At 34.8% G+C, this 16,742-nt stretch overlaps 1 protein-coding gene across 1 annotated transcript in view; it reads right to left on the minus strand.

Annotated features, from left to right (window-relative positions):
- The window catches only part of LOC126814972 (ATP-dependent DNA helicase Q4), a 176,836-nt gene extending 161,917 nt beyond the window's left edge, over positions 1 to 14,919 (minus strand). Inside the window, exons 1-6 of the mRNA XM_050540461.2 lie at positions 14,712 to 14,919; positions 8,871 to 9,014; positions 8,086 to 8,119; positions 4,952 to 5,013; positions 3,082 to 3,270; positions 643 to 1,449 (exon numbers count right to left, since the gene is read on the minus strand). Coding sequence (XP_050396418.1) covers positions 643 to 1,449; positions 3,082 to 3,270; positions 4,952 to 5,013; positions 8,086 to 8,119; positions 8,871 to 8,963 — 1,185 coding nt within the window. The 5' untranslated portion in view covers positions 8,964 to 9,014; positions 14,712 to 14,919. The remainder of the gene's footprint in view (positions 1 to 642; positions 1,450 to 3,081; positions 3,271 to 4,951; positions 5,014 to 8,085; positions 8,120 to 8,870; positions 9,015 to 14,711) is intronic.
- Between the last annotated feature and the right edge of the window lie 1,823 nt (positions 14,920 to 16,742).

The following is a 16,742-nucleotide window of genomic DNA, read 5'->3' on the forward strand; positions in this document are numbered from 1 at the left end:
ACAACCTTGATATACACTATATATGCGTGTGAGGGGCGGCCATTTTGTCCGGCAGTTTGGGTCCGAATTTTACGAAATTCGAACTCAAGTATTATTACAGTGTAACTCAGCCGTCAATAGGGTGTAACAGTGAAATATTCAAACGTTTGTTTCAACTGGATAAAAATTGTGACCTCTAGAGGGACCACAAGCCAAAAACGTGATTTTTCGTACAATCAAGGGCTATAATTCCGGAAGTTACGATCTGATATGTGCGAATATCAAAAGGAAAGATCTTTTGGTTATAAACAGGTATTTCAAGTTTCATCAATATCGCATCAAAATAGTGGCCTCTAGAGGGTCCACAAGCTAAAAACATGATTTTTGGTACAATCAGGGGCCATAATCCATGAAGTCATGGTCAAATATATGCCAAGATCGAAAGGAACCGTGATCTTTGGGAGATAGACCTATCGAATAAAAATCTATGAAGTTATGGTCGGATATATGCTAATATCGAAAGGAACCGTGATCTTTGGGAGATAGACCTATCGAATAATAATTGTGACCTGTAGAATGTCAACAAACAAATTGTGGACAGACGGACAGGGGCAATGACAAAATACGTCCACATGAAAATGTGGGCGTAAAAAAACTGCTCACATTTTTCGTTGATGATGAATCTATTTTTTGTCGTTTATTACAACTTTTCACAGAACTTGCTGCTTTTCTTTTTGTAGCTGCTGGTTTTACTTTTACAGTACTGGAAGCATTATCACTATCAGAATCAAATGTATAATCATCTTTATCTTTAGAGCTACCTGCTTCTTCTGTTTCTTTGTTCAGTAATTTAGCATTACTTTGTTTTTCTAATTTTTCTTGTAAAGCAGACTTCCTTTTGAAAGGTTTAGGTCTAGGCGTATCTATATAATCACAGTTTGCTGGTAAAGTTTTAGAGTGCGAAGAGAAGGAAAATGTATTCTTGGACAGGTTAAGGCTTAGAGAATTACTGACTTGGTGTGTCATGTCAGACATTTCCATATCATTTATTTCCACAAGTGGGCCTCCTTCTTCAACACTTTTGTTCATAAATTTAGATTCAAATTCTTCAGCTTTTTGCTTAGCTACTTTAACAGATTGCACAGTAAAACGAGGTTTAGATGGTATACAGTATTGGTCAGGAATATCAGACAAATGCTTTGGTTTCAGTGATCTGGAAGGACTCGGTGTAAAGCAACTGACATTTGAGAGTGACCTACTCTTAAGACAACCAAAAGAGTTTATCACTAAGTCACCAGATATATTATTTTTGATTTGTGAAGAATTGGATGTTATATTTGAAGTTTCATTATTAAAAGGTTCATCGGGATCATTATATTTTGATTTTTCTTTTTCCAAACTTTTCTTCTGTTGATGTTTCTCAGAATTGGCTGATGTAGATGCAGTGGAAAATATTCCTCTATTAGGTGTCTGCAAACAACAAGCAAAAGTTTCAATATTAAATTACGAGAGCATCGCTAACAGTAACACTGCAATATACGTCCACATTCCTGCTTTGATTGATATGATACATTTTAAAATAAAGAGAATGAAATATGAAATGGCTGTAATATGACAAAAACCAAAGAAGGCTAGGCGTTGGGTTTGTTTTGCCAAATTTACAGACAAAAAAGTGGGTGTGACACTGCCCCAGGGACCAAAATAAATAGTTGCTGTCCTTACGCTATAAGGACTAAATATGCAAAGTTCCAAGATGATCCATTCAGAATTGCAGCCTGTAGATGATAAATACAAAAATTGGGCATGGTTCTGCCCCTGGTAGTTGGATATGGAACAATATAAATAGGCACCACCCTGTTATTGAAATCATTTTTATGCTGAATACAGGCCACGAAATTTCCAATTTTGGCGTAACCAGAAAAATGGTTGCGGGTTTATGCTCTGCGTAACCATTTTCTTTGGTTACGCCAGATGACCATTGTGTAACCAATTGGTTACATAAAATGGTTGCGCTATTTTTATGTTTTATCCAGATTTAAATGGTGCTATTATTATCATTATTCGTTTCCACTTGCAGTAAATGCGTTTTTTAAAGAAATAAACTGACTAATTTATATTCTTTTATATTTAAGTGTTGATGACTTTAATCCCACAGTGTCCCCATTTTAAACATTAGAAAAAATTGTTCCACTTCACTAAATCCCTATATTTTAATAATTTTTTATCAATCGGCTTTTCCAAACATCAGGCTGCTGATGTACGTAAATGGCTACTCAGTTAACTGGTCACGGTTCAGTTGCAGAGGGGAATCGGTTCCAAAAATTACTAATGGATTTTTGTTTTTATATCATATCTGACCTTCAAAAACCAGGAATGGTAGCTACCACACTGTTTTCAGTCACTGAAGACTACATACAAGCGTACGTACTTCATATTACACTTGCCATTTGTAATCATTCTTCCAAGCACGAAGACGTACCATGAGATTATGGAACGATATTGTTGCCAATATTATTTCAATGTTCACAGTGCAAAATACATATGTTAGCAGTTCAAAATACGTAATTTAGTTTTACAATTTGCAATTTCCATTTTTCCACAGTACCACTGACACAGTCTTAAAATACAGAATACACTTTTCAATAATACAAAACACAGTATAATAGTTATTTTGCACATTACGCTCCTTCATTCTGCATTTTGCATAATAGACAAATGCATAATAGAACTTAGCATATTAGACATATACCTTATAAGGGATCTACGACAAAGTTCATTTGTCATAAAGTCATTCTGTATAAAAATTGATCAAATGTGAATAAATTTGTTAATGAAATTTGTTAACGTAACCGATATTTCAATTGGCGTAACCAGGAAGTCGGTCGCGTGTTTGTGAGCTAGCCTGACCGCACATAACCGATTGGATTGGTATCGTTCGCGTGAAATTTCGTGGCCTGTGAATTTGAACAAAATTTGTTAATTATTTGTAGATGACAAACAGACAAATATAAGAAATGGGAGCGGCTCTGCCCCTGGGGGTCGGGCATGCACCAAAAACCTTTAAAAACACAAAGCCTCAATATTAACAATTGTGTATTCTACCTTCAATTTTTTAGCACTCATCATTTTGGAATTCTGGAACATTCTATCTGCAATCTTGTCCAGAAAACCTCCCTGTTTGGTCTCTTCTATATCTTTATCATCATTGTCATTCCCAGAAACATTTCTGTTATATTCTGTTCCCCACACAGATGTATCTTTGGTACTGCTATCATCTCCATTTACAGAAATCTGTAAATCCACAAATCACATGAAAATAATCAAAGTTAAAACCTAAATTTTCAGGGAGCAACACATATGTCCCTCAGTAGCTAAGTCATCTGCGTAGTCGTCAAAGGATGTCACACATTTATTCTTCTGTAGACAACTAGAGCATTCAAAGATAACAAGCCAACAGTGAGGCTGATGTCCCCCGCCGAAATCCCAAAATAAATAGATGACACAAATTAATTAATCGCAAATTTATTTTTTTCAAAAGTATTGAGCAATCAAACTATACACTATGTTTCATCACTCTCTATCAGATAGAATCAAGATTTTCTTGTTTCAAACCATCGACCAATGAAATTGATTAGCTCTGCTTAGCTTCAGCTCGAAATGTCAATCATTGAACTCAGTCAAGACATTCACCTAATGAACATCTACATCAAGTTTAAACATTCTACCTCAATTAAAAGCAGAGATGTTATGTTCCAAAGTCTTGACCAATCAAATTGCTTATCGCTTCTTAGCCTAAGCAGAAAATTCTCACCATCGAACTTAGTCAAGGTAATACGCATACGCCAAGTTTGAACATTCTACCTCAATCAGAAGGAGAGTTATTGTGTTCCAGAGTCTCGATCAATCAAATTGCTTATCACTCTGCTTACCCTCAGCAGAAAAAGTTCATTATCGAACTTAGTCAATGTAATGAAACTATACACCAAGTTTCATCTCTCTCACTTAATTAGAACTAAAGTTATTGTGTCCCAAAGCATCAACCAATCAAATTGCTTACTTCTGCTTACCTTAAGCAGAAAATGCTCATCTTCGAACTCCATCAAGACATTGACCTAATACACACCTACACCAAGTTTGAACATTCTAGCTCAATTAGAAGGAGAGTTATTGTGTTACACAGTCTAGGCCAATCAAATTGCTTATCGCTCTGCTTACCCTGAGCAGAAAATGCTCATTATCGAACTTAGTCAGGGTATTGATGTAATGAAACTATACACCAAGTTTCATCCCTCTCACATAATTAGAACTAAAGTTATCGTGTCCCAAAGCATCAACCAATCAAATTGCTTATCTCTGCTTACCGTAAGCAAAAACTAAATACATTGACCTAATAAACACCTACACCAAGTTTGAACATTCTAGCTCAATTAGAAAGATAATTATTGTGTCCCAAAAAGTGTGATGGACAGACAGACAGACAGACGGATGAACCCATTTTAATAGTCCCCTTTCTTTGAAAGGGTGGGACAATTAAAACCGATTAAGAGAAACAACCGATGAAGTAATTATCAGAAATAACAAAATTTTGACTGGCTTCTATATAGTTCTTCCTAGTGTTTATTATTATCATAGTCTACCTGTAATCAGATGATAAAATGAATCGATCAAGTTACCTGAAATCATTTAAAATTAATAGAGATGTGTCTTCAGAATTTTTCAAATTGATTATGGGTCACCACTCTGACAGCAATATGGGAAATCTTTTAAAATATAGATTTCTTCATTTCAAAAACATTAACACTGTGTATTACTTTTAAGTCAATCGGATGATAATTTTAGCCTTTAGAGCATCTACAGGCATTTGTCGAATACAGGCTAATAACAATATATGACCATATTTAAATGTATAATGTTGGTATATAAAACAGGTTGAATCAGATAAAAAAAAAAACTATAAAAAAAAACAACTTACATTTAAATCTTGTTTTAAGCTATTAGTTTCTTTCTTCATTTTTGAATATTTAGCATAACATTCTACAAATATATTAAATATCAATGCAGTGAAATCAATTACATGCATATTCAAGTGGTTTTAACTGAACACATTCAATTTCTTAATTGCATGCTAAAGGCAGTGCTTATTTATATTTATATGTGGTTTTAAGAGCAAATTATTGGCATGAAATAATCAAAAGCATTTTTATGAATTCCAAGAATTTCTAAAACAGATAATTCTTATTGTTTTTAAAGAAGCTAAATATATTTGATGCAAGTCAAAATAAAGTAGTTGATTGGGTTGATTTTTCATACAATCAGGGACCATAATCCAGAAAGTTATGGTCTGAAATGCGCAAATATCGAAAGGGACTCAGATCTTTGGAATATAAAGATATATTTTAAGTTTCATCAAAATTGGATAAAATTTGTGTGACCTCTAAAGGGTCTACAATCTTAATACATATACAGAATTTTGCGTACAAAGAGTGACCATTTTGTCAAGCAGTTTTGTTTCAATTATCTCTAAATTCAATTTCAACCTTCATTATGGTGGGATGTTGATATATTTAAACGTTTTTTAAAATTGGATAAAAAATTGTGACCTTAATCTACAGACTAAAAAACAAGATTTTTTGTACAATTAGAGGCCGAAATCAAGGACGTTACAAACAAATATGCGCAAATATCGAAAGGAACTGAGATCTTTTAAGTTTCATCAAAATCTGATAACAATTGTGACTTTTAGAGGGACCACAACCTTGGTTGGTATGATTGTATGACATACTTTTACACTATTTGAGTACAAGGAACTGCAATTTTGTAAGGCAGTTTTGGTCTGATTTTAAAGAAATTGGAACTCAACCATCATTAGGGTGTAAAGGTGATAAATTTAAACGTTTTTTAAAATTGGATAAAGCTAAAACCGAGTTTTTTCATACAATCAGGGTCCATAATCCATGAAGTTACAGTCCGATATGTGAAAATATTAGAAGTAACCCCGATCTTTGGATTATAAACATACATTTCAATTTGCATACAAGGAGTGGCCCTTTTATCTGGCAGTTTCGGTAAGATTTTTACGAAATATGAACTCAACCTTCATTGATGTGTAACAGTGATATATTTAAAAGTTTTTTTTTTAAAAGAGATAAAAATTGTGAACTCTAGAGGGTCCACAAGCTAAAATTACGATTTTTTTGTACACTCCGGCGCCATAATCCAGGAAGTTCCAACTCAACATTCGTTATGGTGTAACGGTGAAATATTTAAAAGTTTTTTTTAAATAAGATGAAAATTGTGAACTCTATAGGGGCCCATGAGCTAAAAACAAGATTTTTTTGTACAATCAGGGGCCATAATCCAGGAAGTTATGGTCCGATATGCGTGAATTTCATCAAAATCGGATAAAAATTGTGACCTCTAGAGGGTCCACAACCTTAGTATTACATACTTTTACACTATTTCCGTCTGTGGAATGGTCATTTTATCGGGAAGCTTTGGTCCGAGTTTCATGGAATTCAAACTCAACCGTCATTATGGTGTAACGGTGATTTTAAAATCAGATAAAAATTGTGACTTCTCGGGGGTCCACAAAAAAACGTGAACAATCAGGGACCATAATCTGGGAAGTTACGTTCCGATATGTGCGATTACTGAAAGGAGCCGAGATCTTTGTGACATAAACATACATTTCAAGTTTCATCAAAATCGGATAAAAATTGTGACTTTTAGAGAGTCCACAACCTTGGTACTACATACATTTACACTACATTTGCTGATTACACTATTTTGCCTTATTACACTATTTTGCCTATACCGTTTTTTAGGACTTCGAATTTTGTCTAAAGGTTTGGATTGTTCGTACTTGGTTTTATATTTTATACATTTACACTATTTCACATTTGCGCAAAAGAAGCGCCCATTTTGTCTGGCAGTTTCGGTTAGATTTTTACGAAATTTGAAATCAACCTTCATTGATGTGTAACAGTGATATATTTAAACAATTTTTAAAACTGAATACAAATAGTGACTTCTAGCAGGTCCACAAGCCATATACCTGGAGATTACTTTCGGATATGCGCAATTATCGACAGGAACCAAGATCTTTGTGATATAAACTTAAATTTAAAGTTTCATCAAAATCAGATAAAATTTGTGGTCTCTAGTGGATCCACAACCTTGATATCCCATATTTTTACACTATTTGCGAACAAGGAGCGAACATTTGCCCGGCAGTTTTGGTCTGATTTTCACGAAAATCGAACTCAACCATCATTAGGGTGTAACGGTGATATATTCACACATTTTTTTAATCTGATAAAAACTTTGACATCTAGAGGTACCACAAGCTAAAAATGCGATTTTTCTAACAATCAAGGGCCGTAAATCAGGAAGTTTCATCAAAATCGGATCAAAATTGTGACCTCTAGAGGGTCCACAACCTTGATATGCCATATGTCTACAATATTTGCGTACCAGGGGCAGCTTTTTTGTCCGGTGGTTTTGGTCCAATTTTCATGAAATTTGAATTTTTTTTTTAAATCAAGTAATATTTTTAAATCAAGTAAATCAAGTAATATTTTTCCTACAACATAGAAAGGAACCAAGATCTTTGGGTTATAAACATGCATTTCAAGTTTCATCACAATCAGATAAAAATTGTGACCTCTTTTTTGTACAATCAAGGGCCATAACCCTTAAAATTATGGTCCGATACATGCCAATATTGAAAGAAACTGAGATCTTTGGGAGATAGACCTATATTTCAAGTTTTGTCAAAATCGGATAAAAATTGTGACCTGTAGAGTGTCCACAAACAAACTGTGGACGGACTGGCAGACGACAAGGGCAACGGCAGAATACATCCACCTGAAAATGTGGGAGCATAAAAATAACATATAAAATCCAATGAAATTGATAATTATACTGGTATTTGCTACTTTTTTAAAACAATACTTTTATTCACGATACCTGAATGGTATTGGGGAACAGGTTTAGTCCATGATAAACCTCTAATCCTTATTTGTTACCTAAATCAAACATACTTTCATTTTAAGATATTTCATAAATACTGCTTTCTGTGTAATTAATACAGTAATAGTTGTTTACCTCTGATTTCTAATGGAGCTCTTTCAATATCAGACTGGAAAATATAAATACTAGTTTACATATTGAGTTAATTGTTTTATACTGAAAAAATAAAAGAGAGTATCTAACTAAAACGTATTAATATTCTTCAATGATCAATGCCGTTCATGTGACATGCATAATGTGATGATTTTCCTTGATTAACTTGTCACGGTTTAAAGTTTGATTCAATGGACAAAGTACATTTAGAACCGGTATTAATTATTAATATTAAGCTTTAAATGAAAAGCAAGTATTAATTACTCTTCATCTGAATTTAGAATACATCTAATCCACACGCACACCTCGTAAACATTCACCACAGCATACCTGATTGTTCACTCTACACGTGGTTTTATAGTACACAATGTCATAAAAAAAAGAAAATAATGGCCTGCAATTTTTCAAACAATATATATAAAGCATAGCCAATGTTATGTAAAATTATTCAAATATAACAAAATGTGTAATTCTTCAATGAAACTGCTTCAATATGATAAAAGAGCAAAACGCTCACTCATTAAAATCATATCTTTATTTCATTGACTTTTTACATATTCAAGACGTCTGCCATTCAACAGTCTGTATTAAATTGAATCTGGTTAACTACGAAATATGGAACGTGAAAATAACATCTTATTTTAGCTAGATTGCTTTTCTGGGAAAGAGGTGCTATATTTTCAAATTCACAGACAAGCTTAATTGGTTCTCCAACAACTGTTTAAAGCAAAGTTTTGATTAGCAAGATACATTTATCATTAACCAACCTTATCTGGCTTTTTATTATTGTGCTGCTTGAAAAATACATTTTCCCATGCCTTTAGTGTTTTCTTCAGTTCCCAAATTTCGGACATGTTCATTATCTTGATTTAAATGAGATAAATTTAGCTTCTTCTCTGACTTATAAATATCTATACAAATACAAAATAAAAGTGAGATGTATGTAAAGTTAAAACTTAAAGATGTGTTCCCACTGAAGCATATAATAGGGTAGTTATTTCGAATAAAAGCATGGCAATTTGGTATATATGAAAAGTTGATAGATACCCAATCTTAGTATTAACAAGCAGTCGCCATGCATGATACACCCACATGGACAGCGAACAAGTTAAAGCAAAAAACAATTTTTCATACAAGAAGTTACGGTCCGATATGCACGAACATCGAATGGAACCGATATCTTTGGGACATAAACTAAACATATATTTCAAGTTTCATCAAAATCGGATACAAACTGTGACCTCTAGAGGGTCGACAACCTTGATATGCCATACTTACACTATCTGCGGTCAAGGAGCAGCCATTTTGTCCAGGAGTTTCGTCGCCTGTCCAACCTCGTGGGTTTTCTCCGGGTCCTCCGGTTTCCTCCCACTGCTAAAGACCCCTCAGCGCAAGCAAATTATTGAAATAAAATTGAAATGACCTAGTTTGTGTTGAGTGGACGTTAAACCCCATTTCTCTCTCTCTCCAGCAGTTTCGGTTCAATTTTCACGAAATTTGAACTCAACTTTCCTTATGGTGTAACAGTGATATATTTAAACTTTTTTTTAAATCAGATAAAAATTGTGACCTCTAAATAGTCTAAAGGGGCCACAAGCTAAAAATGCGATTTTCATACAATCAGGGGCCATACTCCAGGAAGTTATAGTGCGAATATCTAAAGGAAATGAGATCTTTGGGTTATAAACTTACATTTCAAGTTTCACCACAATTGGATAAAAATTGTGACATCTAGAGTGTACACGAACTTAAAGAAGGCATTTTTCGTACAATCAGGGGCAATAATCCATGAAGTTACGGTCTGGTACATGCCAATTTTGAAAGGAACCCTGATCTTTGGGAGATACAAGGACGGACACGCGGATAGGGGTGATGACAATATATGTCCACATGACAATGTGGGCATATAAAAATAGAAAAATACAGGACAAAAATGTAAGGGTATCACAAACTGGCAACCTGTCAGTTGTCTGCTTGTCAGCTAGTTGTCTGCTTGAGTGACATAGGAAATGAAATGGGGTCTAAAGTCTTACTGTTCTGCTCTGACTGGGCTAATGAATACAGGATCACGCCATACAGTGTGCTATAAAGGAAATTTTGCCCAGAGAGCAGCGCTATGGCCTACTCTTATATCAAACTCCAACTGTCAAGGCAAGTGATCTTTTGCATGCATGCCAATGTGGAAACAGGACATTGATTTTTCATCCCATCCAAATGACTACATTGTCCCTTGCCAGGATCTCTGTCCTGCACTACTGGCAAGGGGTAACCATGCCGGAAAATCCTGATGAACTTTCTCTGCCAAAATCTTACTCACTGAGCCACCATGGCTCCTAGAGTGACATAGAGAAGCTTGTCATTTATTGATCAAAATCAAATGGCTAAAAGTGAGAGACTCTCTGATTAATTGGCAGGAACAAGAATTAATGGCAGAAGATAATCCATCATGCTTCAATATTTATGGTAAATGGACATTGAGTAATTACAAATACAAGCTATAAATGCCCCCCCCCCCCACCACATCAATCAAGTCATGTGATTAAAATACAGATCAATATTTTGTTTCGTTGTTTTATACTTTACGGCCTCTACTACATGAAGATCTGATCAGTTGTAGTGGGAGGTTACGTCAGGGGTCATACATTAAGTGGCTTTTGACCCTATGACATCAGACATTTGATTAACCAATCAGCCCAATCAGCTTTGATACTTCTAGTAGGATACCCACAGTACCGGTACTGTGAATCACACGCCAAGAACTCGCTGCATGTGCAACAGACCGTTTCATTGGCTAATCCCTCACATCAACCAGAACGCGGGTTATATAACAACTCTTCTAGATCCTAGCTTAGTGAAGACAAGCCAACAGTGAGGCTGATGTCCCCCCGCCGAAATCCCCAAATAAATAGATGACACATATTAATTAATCGCACGTCTATTTTTTTCAAAAGTATCAAGCAATCAAAATGATTATCAACTATACACTAAGTTTCATCACTCTCTATCAGATAGAATCAAAGTTATCTTGTCCCAAAGCATCGACCAAGGAAATTGCTTATCTCTGCTTAGCTTTAGCTCGATATGTTAATCATTGAACTCAGTCAAGATCAACATATTCTACCTCAATTAGAAGCAGCAGAGTTGTTCCAAAGTCTTGACCAATCAAAATGCTTATTGCTCCTTTGCCTAAGCAGACAATTCTCATCATCGAATTTAGTCAAGGTATTGATGTAATGAAACTATACACCAAGTTTCATCACTCTCACTTAATTAGAACTAAAGTTATCGTGTCCCAAAGCATCAACCAATCAAATTGCTTATCTCTACTTACCATAATTAGAAGGAGAGTTATTGTGTTCCAAAGTCTCGGCCAAACAAATTGTTTATCTCTCTGCTTACCCTGAGCAGAAAATGCTCAATATCGAACTTAGTCAAGGTATTGATGTAATGAAACTATACACCAAGTTTTATCACTCTCACTTAATTAGAACTAAAGTTATCGTGTCCCAAAGCATCAACCAATCAAATTGCTTATCTCTGCTTACCCTTAGCAGAAAATGCTCATCTTCGAACTCCATCAAGGCATTGACCTAATAAACACTTACAGCAAGTTTGAACATTCTAGGTCAATTAGAAGGAGAGTTATTGTGTCCTAAAAAGGGATGGACAAACCCATTTTAATAGTCCCCTGCTTTCTTCAAAAGGCGGGGGAAAACAAGTACCTAAAACGAAATTTTGAACTATAAAAAACGAAACGAAATAGAATCTGTGTTCTAATCAGATTGATGTAAACATTGCCCAAAATCTTTGAACCAAAGATTAGATAAATCTGGGCCCTTATTCTTATCTTTCTATTCTGGCCATAATAATAAAATTCACAAGACAAACTTGAAATAATAACCATATTTTTAAGTTATATTTTTAAAATGTATAAAAATAAAGCCTTAAAGATGGGTTCCCAGAAAAGTATTTATCGGGTGGTTATTTCCAATAAAAGTATGGAAATTTCGGAATATATATGGAAAGTAGAGATATCCAATCTTATTAGAAAAATACTGGATTCCCAGAAAAACACTCATGGAGCGTATACAGGACAAAAATGTAAGGGTTCCCCTAATCGACAACCCAACGATTAGGAATTTCTGCTTGTGTGATGTCAAAGGTCACATGCTAACATTGAGCACTTGATGTACAAGTTGATAAATATTATGAAGAGTTAGACGTACAACACTTTCTGGGATAAAAATGACGGAAAAAGATTCAGGTAGTGGATAATCCGAGAATTTAATTAGGATTCGATATTTATAATAAATAGTAAGCGATTAAAGACAACACCGTCTTATGTATGCAATGAATTCTCCTCTGACTTCCAAGAGAGGTAAGTCACGTGACGTAAACATGACCTGGTTTGATTGAATTTTTATAGCAGGGCATTCCTTCGCAATTACAATGTTTGAGAAGGATTTGAAGCAAAAGTATGACAAATTAATTAGTTTGAATATATAGTGAGTTGACAACATATTGAGCAAAAGACATAGAAATAATTATGTTTTGACTTTCCTAGAAAATATGAAATTATCGCTTTAAATGAATATAATTAATTCACATATTATATTTTTTAAAATATTGTAAAGACCTGCACTACCAGTAAAAATCTCAGTTCTCAGACAGTACATCTTCTAAAATCTCTGAATATTAACTTACAACTTGGAAAACGTGTATTGTCCTATGCTAGACCTTTTCTATGGAATAAACTACCAAAGTCAATTATTGTCAAAACAGTCCACGGGGAGAGAGAAGAGAGAGAAAAAGATAAATGGGATTTTACGCCCACTCGAAACAAACTATAATTCGCTTGCACATAAGGTCTTTAGCTTTGGGAGAAAACCAGTGCATGAGGTTAAATGGCGACCCCATTCCTGGTCACGTACAAGCGGGGAATTGAAACCACGCTACTTGACTCAATGACAGAACTTATGATCTAAAATGCATCCGTTAACCAATGGGCCACCCAACCCCCCTCTTACCCAAAGAATAATAAAATTAAATAAATACTAGTATTTGTTACATGGTGAATAAACAAAAAACATTAGCTGACTACTGGGGTATTTGCCGTGACCGAAGACTACGTATACATGTATATATAAAAAAAACTACTGAAAGACAACGGATGTATCGAATTGCTTGTTCTTTTATTTTGAAATGTATACATGGTTTAATGGAGTATCAATTACATTCGCTTTGTCATCTCTGAATTATTCGAATTCAAATATATCCATTGATGCATAACAGGTGATTGTGTAAAGGTATCTTGTATTATTAATATAGCATGACATGTTGATCAACCAGGGAAAGTAAAAGATGAATTACGTAAGATTTAGATAAAGAGCTGACAGTTCTTGCAATAATAGTTCAAACATACATTACGCAAGAGCTAAACCTGCCTTTTGCAGGTCTTTCTTTAGGCTCGAAATGTTATATAAACCATTAATTAGACTTTTATTAACAAAACAAGACCATAATCAACTCTCAATGGCATTGGATACTCAACATTTTAACTAGATTAGAACGGTTCGCCATTTAAAAATTTAATTTAAAACTGAGAGAGCGAGGCTAAGTCTCGAATATACCAGAAAGAGAGAGAGGGGGGAGATGGGGTTTAAGTCCACTCGACACAAACTAGGTCATTTTGGGACTAACACATGATTTAATTTTATTTCAATCATTCGCTTGCGTGTACTGGTATTTAGCAGTGGGAGGAAACCAGAAGACCTGGAGAAACCCCACCGGGGAATCGAAACCACGCCAGTTTACTCATTGACAGACCTTATGGTACAGCTCGCATGTGCTAAACCATTCGGCCATCCAACCCCCCCAGCTCTTAAATAATGCATCTTTAACTAGCATAACATCCTCTATACTCAAGTTATTATAAAATTTCAATCAGTTTCATAACATCTAGCATGATTAAACTTAAGCGATAAAATCTCAAAAGTTTCAATACCTTCTGCATGATTTAATTTTAGCGATAAACGATTAATGTACATGGATGATAATTCGGCAATCATTTGATTATAACATTCAGTTTCATAACATTTAGCATGATTAAACTTAAGCGATAAAATCTCAAAAGTTTCAATACCTTTGGCATGATTTAATTTTAGCGATAAACGATTAATGTACATGGATGATAATTCGGCAATCATTTGATTATAACTTAAAAATTTCATTCAACGCCATGATATATATTTACATATATATATAGGTATTTTTACATCTACAAAAGAAATTGTATCTGGGGTTTTTTTTTAAAATGCAAGATGATGCTGGCATACGAATACAAAACACACTGATATGAAAATCATATGACTTGAATTTATATTGTTGCTATATGTATTATTTATATTATCTTAAAAGATTCGTGGTAAATATCATATGACACACGAATACAAACAAGGGTTGTGTGAATATTTCATAGTTCGATTTTCTATTGTTGCTATGACGAAAAGTGAAGTGACTATATATCAATATCGTTATGCATACTGCCTCAGTTTTGTTTTTTAAAAAAATGATAATGTCCCGCAATATGATCAAGCAAAGGTAGTCACCCTAATAATAGTATACCATATGCCCAGGCGGTGTCCTGTTATTCTATCTAAGTAGTAGGCTATCATAGTTCAGTTCTGAACGTAGGTGTATAGAAACTTCTTTGTGTAAAGGTCTGGTGTCGAAGTTGGTTAGCTAGGAGCTCATGAGATAAATACAGTCAAAATCTCGCTAGCTACCTGTAAGGTGACAGATAACATGTGCTTCCGGAAATTATTTGTTGACGAATTTTCCCGCGGTTTATATCAACTAATCACAAGCGGCCGTATAATCCCATCCATGCTTTCACAGAGTCTAATTTTATATAGCCACCGTTATACCAGTAACGGTGTGACAGTTTGAATTGACTCCCGGTGTGTGTTTGCTCCTGGGCACATGCGCATGTCTGAAACTGTTGTTAGCGTTAACAACGAAGCGAGAGAGAGAGAGAAATGAGGTTTAACGTCCACTCGACACAAACTAGGTCATTTCGGGACTAACATACGGTTTATTTTTTTTATTTCAATAATTCGCTTGCGCGTAGGGGTCTTTAGCAGTGGGAGGAAACTAGGGTGACCACCTTTGCTTGATCATATTGCGGGACATCATCTTTTTTTAAAAAAAAAAACCGAGGCAGTATGCATAACAATGTTGATATAGTCACTTCACTTTTCGTCATAGCAACAATAGAAAATCAAATTATGAAATATTCACACAAGCCTGGTTTGTATTCGTGTGTCATATGATATTTACTATGAATCTTTTAGGATAATAATAGATAGCAACAATATAAATTCAAGTCATATAATATTCATATCTTTCATTTCAAACAAAATATATAAATTTTTAATTTGTGCGCCAGAACAGTTTGAAAGGGTGCATTGGCGTTGAATTAAATTTTTAAGTTACAATCAAATGACTGCCGAATTATCATCCATGTACATTAATCGTTTATCGCTAAAATTAAATCATGCCGAAGGTAGTGAAACGTGTTGGGATTTTAACGCTAAAGTTTAATCATGCTAAATGTTGTGAAACTGATTGAGATTTTAAAATAACCGAGTATAAAGGATGTTAAGCTGGTTAAAGATACATTATTTAAGAGCTGGGGGGCTGCATGGCCGAATGGTTAGCACGTGCGAGCTGTATCATAAGGTCTGTCATTGAGTCAACTGGCGTGGTTTCGATTCCCCGGTTGTACGTGACAAGGAGTGTCGCGGTCGCCTGTCCAACCTCGTGGGTTTTCTCTGGGTCTTCTGGTTTCCTCCCACTGCTATAGACCCGTACGCGCAAGCGAATGATTGAAATAAAATTAAATCATGTGTTAGTCCCAAAATGACCTAGTTTGTGTCGAATGGACTTAAAACCCATCTCTCCTTCTCTCTGGTGTGCTTTCCCATTTTTAAATAAAAATTTTAAATGGCGAACCGTTCTAATCTAGTTAAAATCTCGAGTATCCAATGCCATCGAGAGTTGATTATGGTTTTGTTTTGTTAATAAATGTCTAATTAATGGTTTATATAACATTTCAGACCCAAAGAAAGACTTGCAAAAGGCAGATTTAGCTCTTGCATAATGTATGTTTAAACTATTATTGCAAGAACTGTCAGCTCTTTATCTAAATCTTACGTAATTCATCTTTTACTGTCCCTGTGTAACAAATACTAGTATTTATTTAATTTTATTATTCTTTAGGTAAGAGGGGGATTGGGTGGCCCATTGGTTAACGCATGCATTTTAGATCATAAGTTCTGTCACTGAGCCAAGTGGTGTGGTTTCGATTCCCCGCTTGTGCGTGACAAGGAATGGGGTCGCCATCTAACCTCGTCCACTGGTTTCCTCCCAAAGCTAAAGACCTTATGTACAAGCGAATTATAGTTTGTTTCGAGTGGGCGTAAAGTTCCATTTATCTTTTTCTCTCTCTTCTCTCTCCCCGTGGACTGTTTTGACAATAATTGACTTTGGTAGTTTATTGCATAGAAAAGGTCTAGCATTGGACAAAGCACGTTTTCCAAGTTGTAAATTAATATTTGGAGATTTTTTAAGATGTACTG

The sequence above is a fragment of the Patella vulgata genome, chromosome 3, assembly GCF_932274485.2.
Source record: "Patella vulgata chromosome 3, xgPatVulg1.2, whole genome shotgun sequence".
In the NCBI taxonomy this organism is placed as follows: Eukaryota; Metazoa; Mollusca; class Gastropoda; family Patellidae; genus Patella; species Patella vulgata.